Source organism: Acanthochromis polyacanthus, chromosome 9 (genome assembly GCF_021347895.1).
Source record: "Acanthochromis polyacanthus isolate Apoly-LR-REF ecotype Palm Island chromosome 9, KAUST_Apoly_ChrSc, whole genome shotgun sequence".
Taxonomy (NCBI): Eukaryota; Metazoa; Chordata; class Actinopteri; family Pomacentridae; genus Acanthochromis; species Acanthochromis polyacanthus.
Genome location: NC_067121.1, coordinates 36582393 through 36596333, shown reverse-complemented (window position 1 = coordinate 36596333; position 13941 = coordinate 36582393). Strand labels below are relative to the sequence as shown.

At 39.7% G+C, this 13941-nt stretch overlaps 1 protein-coding gene across 5 annotated transcripts in view; it reads left to right on the top strand.

The window, feature by feature from the left end:
* The first annotated feature begins 1490 nt into the window (after positions 1–1490).
* Positions 1491–13941, top strand: part of astn1 (astrotactin 1) — a 452360-nt gene continuing 439909 nt past the window's right edge. For all 5 annotated transcript variants that reach the window (XM_051953294.1, XM_051953293.1, XM_051953292.1 and 2 more), the window contains exon 1: positions 1491–1980. In XM_051953294.1, the coding sequence (XP_051809254.1) occupies positions 1506–1980 (475 nt within the window). In that variant the 5' untranslated portion in view covers positions 1491–1505. The remainder of the gene's footprint in view (positions 1981–13941) is intronic.

The following is a 13941-nucleotide window of genomic DNA, read 5'->3' as shown; positions in this document are numbered from 1 at the left end:
ATTTGCACAGACATCAGGACCGACCAAAAATGTGATATTTGGGGGATTTGCGTAGGTATGAATGGCTCAATACCGCCACCTGGAAAATTTCAAACATAAACACCAAGTATGGGTGATCAAAAATGATCAAAATGCTCTGCAAAAGTCTGATGGCGTAGAAATGGCGACCATCGGAATGCGGCCATTTTGGAACGTTATACCACGAAACAAGAAGTGGTCTAACTAGCCTCCACATGTTTCAGTCTGCCTCAAACTTGACAAGTGTGATCAGAGTCCAACCTTGACCAATTTCATACATTAAAATACAGTAACAGAGATAGCGCCACCTGGTGGATGGACAGGAAGTGCTGCATAGCGAGCCTGTGCATGCTCCACTCTGCCTGAAACTTTACATATGTGACCACAGTCCGGCCCTCATCACATCCATGGGCCTAAATACACTCTCGGTCACAGCGCCACCTGGTGGATGTGCTTGGAGTCACTGACCAGCAAGGATGCCAGGACCTGAGCAACTCTGCTTGCAGCTTTAATTTTATATCGTACCTTTTGCCATAGTTGTGCTGTTTCAATCAAGGTGAAAGACTTTGTACTGCAATTAAAAATGAGGCCACAAGGAGTAGAAATGTGGTTGTAGTGCTTGTACTTGAGAGAATTAAAGAAAAGCAATTAACATGTGAAAAAATAAATTTTAACTGAAATAGTTGCACTTTGTCATTTCTGCCCATAACATGGACTTTTAAATATATTAATAATCAGTGCATACAAGTGATAGTAATGTTACCAGATTGACACCGTTTCTGTTTTTCTTCTCTTGTTGTTTTTGCACTTGTTTGTTCAGTTTACTATATATGTCATATGGTTAATTTACTTCCAAAACTTGCAACATTACTTGTGTTATGGGGTTCATTTGTGTTCATTAAGGTTGCTGGACTGTGGTGTGAGTTAGTGTTTTTGGAGTGAAATTGTGGAATTAAGGATGAAACCCAAGTGTTTGAAATATGATTGCTTCAAGTAATTGCACGCTTGCTAGTGGATGGTCTGAATCTAATTCCTTGCCTACACCCCCCCCCATCAATATGTCCTTTAAAGTTTTCCACTGCCAATAACACAATATCTCCTGCCCTCCATATCTGGGGCATCACACACACACTGACAGTGAGTTTTAACAGTCAGCTTGTGCATCTGCACCATCAATTAGGCAATTATGCATGCACCCAGTCAAGTGTCCATCCAATCAAAGGGGTCAGGCAGCCTACTGAAGCCTCCCAGGGCTGTTGCTTGGAGAAGATATGGAAATTTGCATGAGAGGGTAAATATACAATTAAATTAGGAAATGATGGTGCTTTTGGTGATGGGGGACCCTCAGGGCAATGTGTTGGTAAAAAAAATCCATATTTAGCCATTACTGAACCACTTTGTCGATCAATTACAGTAAAGGGGGCCAACAGCCTTAAAACACAACCACACAGTCACAATGCACGAAAAAAAATCCTGCCATTGATCATATGTGTGAAACAAGAGGCGCTTGTTTCCGACACGGTGAGAGCCCGTCGGTGCATCCCGCCCCCCTCCGCCATCACCACCAGCAGCCAGCCTCACTCACTGCTGCTTACTCCTCTTCTCTCATCCGTCGGGCTGAGAGAGACCGAAGGAGGAGGGAGAGGAAACCGGAGATGGCGAGCATCAACATGGGGCCGAGAGCGCTGCTGCTGCCGGGGCTCGCCTGGCTCCTTCTGGGCTTCTACGCGGCCGACGTCCGCGGTCTGAACGGCGACGAGGACCAGGGCCAGGACACCGACTGCAAGATGAAGAGCGTCACCGTGTCGGCGCTGCCTTTTCTGAGGGAAAACGACCTGAGCATCATGCACAGTCCGTCGGCCTCCGAGCCCAAGCTGCTGTTCTCCGTCAGGAACGATTTTCCCGGAGACGTCGTGGTGGTGGACGACCTGGAAAACACCGAGCTGCCCTTCTTCGTCTTGGGTGAGTTTTTGCGGGGGGACGACGGCGCTTCGTTAGCCGCTAAATGAGCGCATTAAAGCCGCGTTTTATTTGTTTATTATCACACCGGAGCATCTGTATGTTAGCTTAGGCCGGGCTATATGGGCATGCTTTCACTGTTTTTGAACATAGTATGAGCTATTTAGCAGCAAAAACAAAAAGCTAACACATGTAGCTGTTTTCATATTTCACCACGAGTCAAGCATGGGTTGATAATTAGCTTAGCGGCTGCTATTGATTACGACCAGGTGTGCTAAATCAACAATTAGCACTTGTTATCGCTGTAAGAGGCCGTGTAGCATCTTAATGCTACACCAAAATTGTTTATATTTATTAAATTATTGCCCGCATCAGATACATTTCTAAGAACAGCGTGTTTTTCTTGCATTTAATGAGTATTTTCTCCCAGGCTTTACACACGTGGTTCGGTTCATGTGGAGGAAACTGGGCGACTTGCTAGTTTACACACTAGCAAAACACGCAGCCAAACTCCTCTCGCTTTAGCACAACTTTTACGTTCATGCGTTTCCATTTTTGTGGCTTCACATAATGTAGTCCAACCTGCTATATGTCGCACAGCTGATTAAAAAAACAACAACCTCGCACCTTCTTGAAAGTTTTACGGCATGGCCGAATAAGATTTATTCGAGTAAAGGGCAAAACAAGTGCACATGAAGTGGACTTTAAAGCTGCGTGTAAATGACAGTGAGTCTGGCAGAGAGCGGGGAAGTTTGCAGTGTGGAAGTTTTGCTGGCCACTGTCCATGGTGCTGAATCCACTTTGTCAACCTCCAGCTGCTCTGAGGAGCCAGGAGACTCCATTCTGCTACCCAGAGCACTGAGAGTCACTCAGGGGGGCTGTATGGGGATTCCGGTGCCACATTTGTGCAGCCATTAAGGTTTTTTTAATGTGTTTTTAATGGTGTTGTTCCTCAGTTGCAGAGGAAAAAGCAGGCCTGATATGGAAGTGAGTGTTTTGGCTGTTTTGTGTGTGTTTGTTGTTAGTTTTTGGAACTGTTTCCGACTTGAATTGCCCATAGTAGCTTCTTTTTATACGGTGTTATTTTTCCATACGCAGTATGCATGTGAAATTACTTATAGTATTAGCAAAATTGCAAAATGGCTGTGTGCAATATCCAAATTGCAAATATTGTGATGGCCCAGCCTACACATCGGATTCTCCAGACACAATTGAACATGCTAGTTTGGTACAGACTGCAGCAAAAAAAGTCACATAGACATATAGAGAATTTTTTCTCAGTGGAAGCTAAATGGGAAACAGTGGCTAATTATGTTAAAATTGTGGCTCGTATGACAATATCAGTCAAAAATAAATCCAGTATGATATTTTGTTTTTGGGTTCATTCAGCAGTAGCTGAATTTGATAGTTGTTTGAATGTCACGCATTTTTCATGTGCAAAATTCAACAGAAATGCAATAATGCTACATTATTGTTCATACAGGGCTTTAAAAAAGAAAGATAAATGTAATTGTCTGTCATTTTAGGGTATTCTGTTGATTAGAAAGAGTTGTGAAGATGGCACAGATGCTCTGCGACTTTCTTCTAAATAAGCTGTATGAGAGTTCATATGTAAATGTGCAAACTGACGTGGAAAGATGAAAAGATAACTTGCTTATAACGGACTGCAACTTTTTACATGTCCAGCATTTTAAATCCACAGACCGCCAGGAATCTCCACCATGGAAATTCAAGTTTTTTGCAACATGCAGTATTACCGTAAGCATTTTGAAGAGCTCATATCTAATTTGCTCTGCCTTGAAACAGCAGCTTTCAGGGTTTTATCCTCTGAGTTCTAACGACACATGATGCAATGATCAAACTGCAGTATTACTTCAATGTATACGCTCAATGGTGTCATACTGGGTTTCCAAAGAAATGCTCTTCAAGGAGAATTAGTTATGAGCAGTCAGTGGAGCCGTTTGTGGTTGATGGGTCAGCAGATCTTGAAAGGCAACATTTGTAGACATCTGAAAATTATTCTGAAGTAGCATTTCTCAGCTAATCCAGGGCAAGCCATGTAAACCCAAATCCATACTGACTTATTCTATGGGGGGTCGCAAAAAGCAATCAGGGTGGCAAAAGAGTTTTGCTACCCCCATGGGACCTCTGTAAAACTGGGAACCATCTGAAAGGGTTTAACTACAATGACAGCACGATATCTGAGTTCATACTAAAAGCAAAATTTTGGGAAGTAGAACATATTTTCTTTCTCAATTTAGCTTTAAAAGTATCTGATTAAAGAATACATGAATACACCTAAGAGGACCCAAGCATTCTCTGAACAGACACTAACTAACCAATGTTTGTTTTTGTCATCAGTTATTCTCTTTATTTTTCCACAAACCCACTGATCTCTTAGTCTCTAACATGTCAGAAAATACTGAAACGTGGAATGGTGAAATTTCTCAGATCGCAGGATGTGGTCTTCAACATGCTTCTTTTGTTACAAACCAAGATGTTTGGCTCGTGGTGTGATAGATGGACTAAAAGTAATATTTACTATTTCTATTAATCTAACTATTAAAATGTCACTTTGTTGATATATTTATTATTCATTTAGTCTATGACATGTTAGAAATTTGTGAAAAATGTGCATCATGCATAACCTATTCAGTTTACTATCATATTAAACAGAAAAAAGTAGCAAATCCTCATGAATCAGAGCCTAGAACCTGAGAATATTTTACATCTCTTCACTTGAGCAGACAATTGCTCGTTAGATTAGTCCTCCTCCATCAGAAAATCACTGAGTGAACAACTGCTAACTCATAATTGTCTCTTAGAACAGTACCTGTCAGAAGTTTTGGATTTCATTTGAGAACACCTTTGCCTACTCTTTATTTTCACAACCAGGTTTCAGAAGTTATCTACTGCAGGTTTTCCAGCAGTTGTGAAGGACATTTGCTGAGCACTTGTTGGCTAATTTTCTTTCACTCTTCAGTCCAACTCATCTCAACTCGTATCAGTTAGTTTTAGGTCATATGATTGTGAAGGCCAGATCATCTCATGCATCATTGTATGAACACACCTTACAGAGCTTGAAAGTGCGTTTTGACTCTTTGTCATGTTGGAGAAACAAAGGATGGTCTCACTAAGGGTGAACCAAAGGGGATAGTGTCTAGCTGTAGAACATCGTGATTGCCACGCTGGTTACGTTTGATCTTGAATTCTGAATAGCTCAGAGTCAACAATGAAGGTGCTTCATAGAACCACCATTCGTTCACCATCTCTGCGTCTCCCAAAGATATGTTGTTTGCAAACAAAATCTCACATTTGAACTGGTATAATGTTTATTCCTGGTCATTTTAGGTCCAAACAGTTCTCCGTTGCTTCTTCTTGGTCTACCTCAGAATAGTTTTTTGCATCATTTCCACCATAAAGGCCTGATTCACACAGTGTGTCTGCTACTTGAACTCTGGGAAACTTTGATGGCCGCCTCATGAGAGCGGGTTTCATCGCAACGTTTGATTTGTTTCTGCGACTGAACTTGAAGAAACTTTCTTGGACTGACTGACCCCAGCCTCTTAAAACAGTGATGAACTGCTGTTCCTCTTTACTTTAAGCAGATTTTGCAATTTATTTTGGATTAGTTGAAAAGGGCCTGTTTGCTGCGTACTACACAACTTCTCAAACACATTTTTGGAAGGCAAGGAAAGATTTTTGACGCTTACCTGTTAAAGTGTATTTGAGCTGTAGTTGAAGAAAAACTAAATTAATCTTAGCGTTTCACGATGGCGAAGACACTTTGCTCAAATAATTTAAGTATATTTAAACCAGTGCATTCATTTTACTTGTTGGCTTAATCTGGATAAACTTAATTCAGTTGTGTGTTAGTAAATTAAAGCAATTAATTTAAGTTAGTTGTTTCAGTGGAACAATGTGCACAGCTGTTAGGGCAAAGAGTGGCTATTTGAGGACATACTTTGGTTAGAATTAGACATAGGTGTTCCTACTTTTTTGGGTATGATATATATGTGAAATTCTTTTTTTCTCAGTTGCACACAGCAATTGTGGTGTCGTGCTTTGGACTCAGCTGTTTTTTATCAGTATTTCAGAAAGCACTGTAGCATCTAGAATGTGGTTCCTGAGTCTGTTTTAATTAACAGACATACGGATGTTAGGAAAAGTCTTCTGAAGATCCCTAATGATGTTTGCAGTATTACTGAATGTTTACACCGTGAGGCTGCGATGAATAGTTTGAATAGTTCATTTCAAGGCCTAATTTAGACCACAGTTAATTCATTATAGGGTGGAGGGAAATAAGTTGAGACAAATGCACAGCACAACAGATTCCTCTGGACTGGCGCTGCATATTAATGAGGCTGAATGTGTGTCTGACATTTCCGTATGTAGTGTTGTGCTTCAGGACACAAAACTTTTAATGAAAATTCACACCAGGGAGCCCAACACAATTCCACATTCGTGGTGCAAGTAGCATCCCTGCTACCCAAATATAAACACTAGAGCAGCTGCAGTCCCTTATTTATTTATTTATTTGTTTATTCATTTTTCTTTTTTGTCTGTTTGTTGCTTGATTTCCTTTGCTGTTTAACAGAAACTCCTTTGTGAAATAATGGCTGCCCAATTTGAATTGCAAACTAGAATGTTCACTCGTGGTATATATGTCTTCTCAGGAAACAAAAGCAATTTAGGCGAACATTGTGTGAGTATATCAATAAAACGCAGTAATTACATTTAAAGCAGTGTGATAAGACACCCGCTGAATGCTGTTGGACTGGAAGCACTAAACTCTCTGCAGCTGCAGTTTGGGATCCAGTTGTCGCACATTAGCCTTGTTTTCTTTTATTGTTGAATCCGCCACAACCTCGTCATGATTAATGTGCTACATGGCTCCTCTCAGCATATTTTTATGTCCCTTCACTAGCATACATGGTGTGTGGGATGCTATGCCAGGTGCTGGCGTCTGTGAGGCTGTCTGAGGGTAAATATGTACAGTAGGCCAACTTGGACAGCAAAAATGAGAAAATATTTGCAAAAGTCTATAAAGAAGCTTGGGTTACTTTGAGGATTGGATGGGATTTTGGAGCATCTTACCAGCAAGCCATTATTTAGGTTTTAGAAGGAGTCTTTGTTGGGCTGCACAGTGGTAGAGTGGTTAGCACGTTCGCCTTGCAGTGAGAAGATCCCGGTTCAAATCCCGGGGTGGGCCTGGGATCTTTCTGCATGGAGTTTGCATGTTACTGTACAGTAGTGAGACCTTTGTAGAGTGTAATTCTTAATGCAAATATGTGATATTCTGAAATTCCTTTGCAGTGTGTCGAAGTGAACTGCTCGTTGAACTGTACTGAAATACTTACCAGGATCTGTAAAGACAAATACAATTAAAATCTCTATCCAATCACTAGTGAATTTATCAAATAGTTTTATTTTTCTATCTTTCAAGTTTATATGAAAAAGGACAGCGTGCAGTTACATTAAAAAGATGGCTGCACCAGATTTAGCATCATGCTAATTTCCATCTGTAGTCCTTGGTCCATAAAAAAACAAACATTCCTTATTTAAAACAATGCATATAAAACACATTACATTAACAAAGCAAAACAAAATCAATATTAAAATATTAAAAAATATGTGTGCAACGTTGTTGGTTTACAGTACAATTATCAAAATGCGAAAGTATAACGAGGAAGACTATTCAAACCAATTACAATATATTTGAAGTGCATTTAAATGACAAAAACAGAGTGCAAAAGTATAAAGTTAAAGTGCAGAGTTGTATGCGAGACAATAGTTTCGTAGATCGTAGATGTGGTAGCTATCAGATAGTACCGACGACGGTAGCATCTGATAGCTCTATACCAGATTGGTACTGTAAATACACACTATACTATTTAGTGGTTGCTAGGAGCAGTGAAATGTCAGTTAAAGCAAAACTTTGCCATGACAAAGACAGATCAACAAGTCAGATTAATAAATGCAAGTTTTGATAAAATGTGAGCAGGATCTGCAAATTCAGTTTGTTGTTTCCATGATCCATGTGAGGGTCAATATATAATTGCAGGACTTTTTGTAACATAGTTGACATTTTTGCTGTTTTCAGGCCTAAAATCAACATGGCCACCTATAACCAAACACTCCGTGACATTTTTAGAGAAGGATTCTTCTAAATATTATATATACAACTGAGTAAAATTGAAATTGAAAGTTATTTATAAAGATATTGTAGTAAACCTGTTGAGATGTGATACTTTATATTAAGTAACTCAGAAAGCCTTGGAGTCTGGCCAGTCTTTTCTTCAGGAGGAAATGACATCATGTGTAGCAGGTCATGTGATCTGGAATTAACACACTTCCATGAGAGGTGTTTTTGTAATGGGGAACTTAGTTGAAAGGGATTTCAAGGACACAGACATCATTTGTTATTCTCCATATCAAATTTGATTCATTGCCAAAAAAGAAATATCTGTCATGATTATCTCAGCTTAAGGAACACAATCAAAACAGTTTTTGAAAAAGCTCATTTTATTACTGTTTAGCTAATTAGAAGGTGGTTGTTATTAAATTTGGATGGTTATTTAGTTGAATTTTTAGTGATGTCCAGTCATTTTTACTAATAAATGACTGTTTCCATAATAAATAATTATGGAATTTTTAAAGACATGATCACAATGAACACAAAACACATTTTTTTTTAAAGTTTCATTAAAAATATATGCAAGATATATCCCATGGACTTCAAAAGTCCCTCAAGTATTTATTGACCCATGAGCTCCCCTAAAGTGAAAGAATTGTATCCATCTATGCACATAGCACAACAGTGCTCAATTCAGTAACTACATATGGTGATTAATTTTCCCTAACATGGAGACAGGATGTAACGGCAGGTCACACTTAATATTTTGCTTCACCTTTGACAGATGAGCTGTCACACTCAGAATCACAGTTTATAAGCTACAATCAATCATTAATCATTTGTATGCAGCCACCGTCCTCAGGTTAAGTCCTGAGCTCCATCACAGCTGTCTGGATTTTATTATTATTATTATTATTATTTTCAGTTGGTATAGTTGTTATCATGAGATTATTATTGGATTGCATGGACAGATTTTTCACTGTTTACAAATTCATAAATAACTAGGCTATATGTTAATGAAGCAGTTGGATAGCTGTTCTTTTAGATGAAGTCTTTTTTTAGTGCATTATTATTTGTTATACATGACTTGATGCATGGCAGTCTTGTGTCTGACAGTATCACACATGTATTGTAGCTCTCTCTGTCACAGTCGTGCACTTGTCTGAATAAAACCGTGAAGAACATGAATGTAAAAGTGACGTGGTCTGAAAGACAGAATCCTGACACTTTAACAAATTAAAGAAGCAAGCAATGTTGCATATCCCATGTCTGCAAAGGGCTTAAAATGCTGCCATCTTTCTTGATTACATTTCAGTTTTAGAAGTTAAAAGGAAAACAAGGTGTCAATTCACTTCTTTGTCCAGCCATAGGCTTACTCCACATTTTTCTAAATATACGTAATAATCACACTGTTTCTTGCTTTACTTTTGAGTAGTGTATGGCCACACACTGGGAAAAAAATGTCAGTTTGAAGCATATAGTCTGGAGTGTATGTATCGAAAGTGGTGAAGTAGATCATATTTTCGGTGTGATGTCAGAACTTTCCTCTGCTGTGGAAATATGCCACAATAGCATCACACTTTAACTGACATAAATTCTGCCTTTTCTTGTGGCAAGTGTTTGATGGTAAAAGGGGCTGAGCATCACTTTAAATGCAAGACACTTGCAGGTTTGACTTAAGACCCTGACCACTTCAATCAGTTTAATATACAGTTCTGCAGCTTATCACACAGAGAGTCCTGCTGGCAACTGCAGCCTCCATCCTCTTCCATGTCTCATCAGGACACCTTACACTCAGCTAATCCCCAGTAATTATTTGAGCTTTTGAAGACCCCAGAGACACATAGATTAGAGCGTTTTTTTTTAAAGGATGGTCTCAATGTTCTAGTTAAAGGTGAAAACGTAAAGTGGTAAGCCTCACTTTGGGAAGAAAAACAAAGAACGCTGCTCTGAAGCATGCTGAGATGATTTTATTTTCATTAGCCAAACAGCCTCTTTGAAGTAACATCAATTAAAAAACATTTCTTGTTTTAAATACATACTTGTGTGAGTGTGTGTGAGATGGTGACGGCGGTGGGTGCAATTTGAATCCAACACTTTTTCCCACCTTTTACAGTGGCTCACATTTTTCTCACCAAATTGCTTCTCTGTGAAGCATCTAAGAAGCAATTTGAAAACAGGGGATTCTGTGACTGACAGTAAATTCTAGCTGCAGGACTGCAGCCACTCGTTAGTGTCAGAGAAGCCAGACTATGTTATTAGAAATTTACCCTTTTGGTGTTGTGTCATAAATTGTTTGGGAGGTGAGGTAATAAAGTTGCCCCATGGGAGAGACTTGAGCTGTATTTGCTCTGGCAGTGATTTGCACGTCTGCGCCGGAAGGCTTCGAGCGAAGTCGGCTCCTAACTGCGTCCCATTCATATAAGCTTACTGGAACAATAATTTGGCTGGTACGATGCAGATCCAGGCCATAGTTTTATAGTGGTGGGCATTAAACTCCAGCAGCACTTGTTTTTGTCATGTCACCTTTGAGTTCTTGAGTGCAGTGCGCTCTTCTTTAAAACACACATTTTCTTTCACAATTTAAAGCCACAGCAAAGCTGACCGGGCATCGAGACCTGCAAGTTGTTTCACCTTGTTATTGCCAGTGTGCAGTGAAAGCCAATTCCCCTTTACTGTAATGTCAATACAAATATATGCTTTTCCTCAAGTAATAAAACTGGACAGCATTGCTATTGTCATTTAGTTGCAACAGGATAAACACAACCACAACTTATATTTATCTTTATTGATGATTTTATAATTTACTAAACCAGTTTCACATTATAATGTGAAAAATTTGTTACAAGAAGATTTCTTCTCTGAACATAAGAGTCTTTTATTAATTGCAAACTATGAACAGCAGCTCAACCTCAGAGAAGTTGAAATGAGTCGCAGATGCCTTCTGGCCTCTGGCTGAAATGAAAGCCACTTTCATTCTGCTTTTTAATCCTTGTCCAGTTGTGTGTATCGCCTTGAATTACCAAAAGATGAATTCAAGGCCTTTTCTTACAAATAACATGAGCTCACTAGCTGTAATCCAAACCAGGGTTATTTGTCACACTTACCTTAACACTCTTAAGCCCTAGGCCAGTTTTTTGAAAGCCTCCCCAAATTCAGCCAGTAACATCTACACACAGCTGTAAGACCAAAAACTTGTGTATATTGGGCTACAATAGGATTTTGTGTTCACTTTAACGTTCCAGATTGAGATCTAGTGACTTCCACCTAATCAAATCAAGGGTAAATAGAAGATAGCAAACACTGATCTTAATGAACTTGCTCTAAGTTTGATGGATTTCAGTACAACAATACTGTTATCTGTTTTAATTTTATCATTACCAGACAGCTTCTTCTTTTTAAAGCCATGCTCTACAAATCATAACATATACAGTCTGGTCCTGGCACAGACATTCAGCGTGGATCGGGTAAACTTACCTTCTGTTCCTCCTGTACTATTGTATGAACACAGCAGCTGTGTGGATTTAAGTATTGAAGACAGACTTTATGCTGCTGTACTGCCTTTACAGAAGAAACTGGTTGGGAAGTCATCTTAATCATCAATAACTGCTGTGAGGAGCTCCGCAACTCTGCTATATAACAGTAGCTTCTATTATTGAGAAGAAATTTCAGCACAGTATGAGGCCCTGGTGTGAAACAATGCATTGGAACTGCGTCCCCCAGAGCAATTAAAACTGCTTTCATATAGTCCCGTCATAATGAATATGTTACAGAAACATCTAATTACTGTACATGTAGAGTGTCAGAGAGACTTTGCTGAGCTTAGTGAGCACACAACTCATTTATTAACTGGATTTTCATGCTGAGCACAGTGCTTTTTTTCAATGCGTAGGTGAGTTACATAATCTACCTATGCCCGACTATAGAGCTGAGGCCAGGCGCTGCTTGGAGGAAAGTTTTACATTTTGAGCCATTGTGTTTCTTTTGGCACTCATTCTTAGCAGGTGTAATTAACTTTTACCATAGAAGTTGCTTGTTGAGGTCAAGAGGTGTGAAAAATAGCATGAAAATGGATGAATACGCAAGTTATAATAGGATAATTCTTCCATAACAGAAATGATTAGTTGGAAGTATTTTAAGTAACAATTACTGTTGCATCTATGTTTCGATCAGGATGCTTGACCTTTTAGGCTTCCTGTGAAGTCTTGTGCTTATTGTGACAAAATGTTAATTGTAAAGGTTTGTGTTACTTCCTGACGTTTTAATTTTTTTTTTATTATTCTGCTGACTGCAGCCCTCATCCAGACTACGTTCACCGTGGAAGACAAAGGATTAAGTCAGTGATTTTAATTAGTTTTTAGAGAACATCTTAAAAAGCATCAACTTTTCAGAATTATTGCAAAAATATAATCCAAGCTAAACTTTTATTATAAGGCCTGGAGCTCAGTACGCAGCAGGAAACATGGGACTTAAGGTTTCACCATTATTTCTCCTCAGAAAAATGCTTTTTTTCTGAATTGATTGGGAGTTGCCAATATTAAGACCAGAAGTGATTTTCCAAGAATTTGTTGCTTTAGTTTTGAGTTTGTCAGCTGTACCCTACAAACTTCTGTACACATTTGTTGTGTTTTCTAGCTATGGATAGATATTACATTTCTGTTGCCTTTGGGCACATTGTAGAACTGCAACATCTAATCAATATTGCAGTCCAAGATAACCTTTCTATAGTTCTACATGCAGTCCAATATGTGGGACAGTATAGTCAGCAGAAATAGACTGGAACACCTTGGCCTAAGTGAGCTATTCCACACAGTTTACAGGTTTATGCTATGACCAGTAAATGAACATATAGTCCTGTCTAAACCCAAGGACTGCATGTATTCAGATAAATCTGAAGTATGTTTAAATATGTCTGCACATGATACAGGGAAGGTCAGTTTATAAACTTACACCACAGCTTGCTGTGAGAGTCGTCCGTTTATGGTACAGCTACAGTAATATGTTTGTGGCTGCATAGAAGTGGTATGTACAACTCTTTCAAGATTACATTTCTGAATACGGGATGAAACCCCCTAATTTGATTGGTCACAACTAGGGCTTTCCCGAATAGTGGTTTCTGGCCTCCGAATATTCGGGCCCTATTAAAGACGAATATCCGAATATTTGCTCCGCTCCCTAACGTCCGACGGGAGGGGGGGCAGCGGCGGTGGCGGCGACCCGAATATTCGGATCCGTTCGTCTAGTCTCCCGGGTCCAGATTTTGCCTTCGTTTCGTCTTCAGTTAAACTGAAGAATTCCCAAACAGCGGAGGTCTTCAGCATCTTGTCTTGTGTTTATACAACGAAGTGAAGCGTGACGTCAGAGTCGGCAGCCACCCGGCCATTTGGGTGGTGGTAAGAAACACGAATAGAGGAGCCGAGATGAGCCGAACACGATGGGATGAGCCGAAATGGGCCAAAGGCGAAGGGAAGAGATGAGCTCCGAATATTTTCGTCTGGGGGAGAGGAGGGGGTGATCACATAGACAAATGTGTATATGTTATAGACATATATGTGTATATGTTTATGTGATGACAGGACGAGATGAGCCGATGTGGGCCGAAGAGGGGGGCGAATATTCGGATACCAAAATGAATATCCGGATACCGCTGTAGCGAACGAATATTCGGATATTCGGGTCCAGCCCTAGTCACAACTGATACCAGCTCCAGTTATCTCTTCCATCTTTCTGTCCTTTCAGAACTGCGCCTCCCTTGTGGTTCAGAACTTACCAAAAATGTACCGGTCGTGCCCAACATGCTTGTGGCGAATCTGCGTATGTGCTGTGAA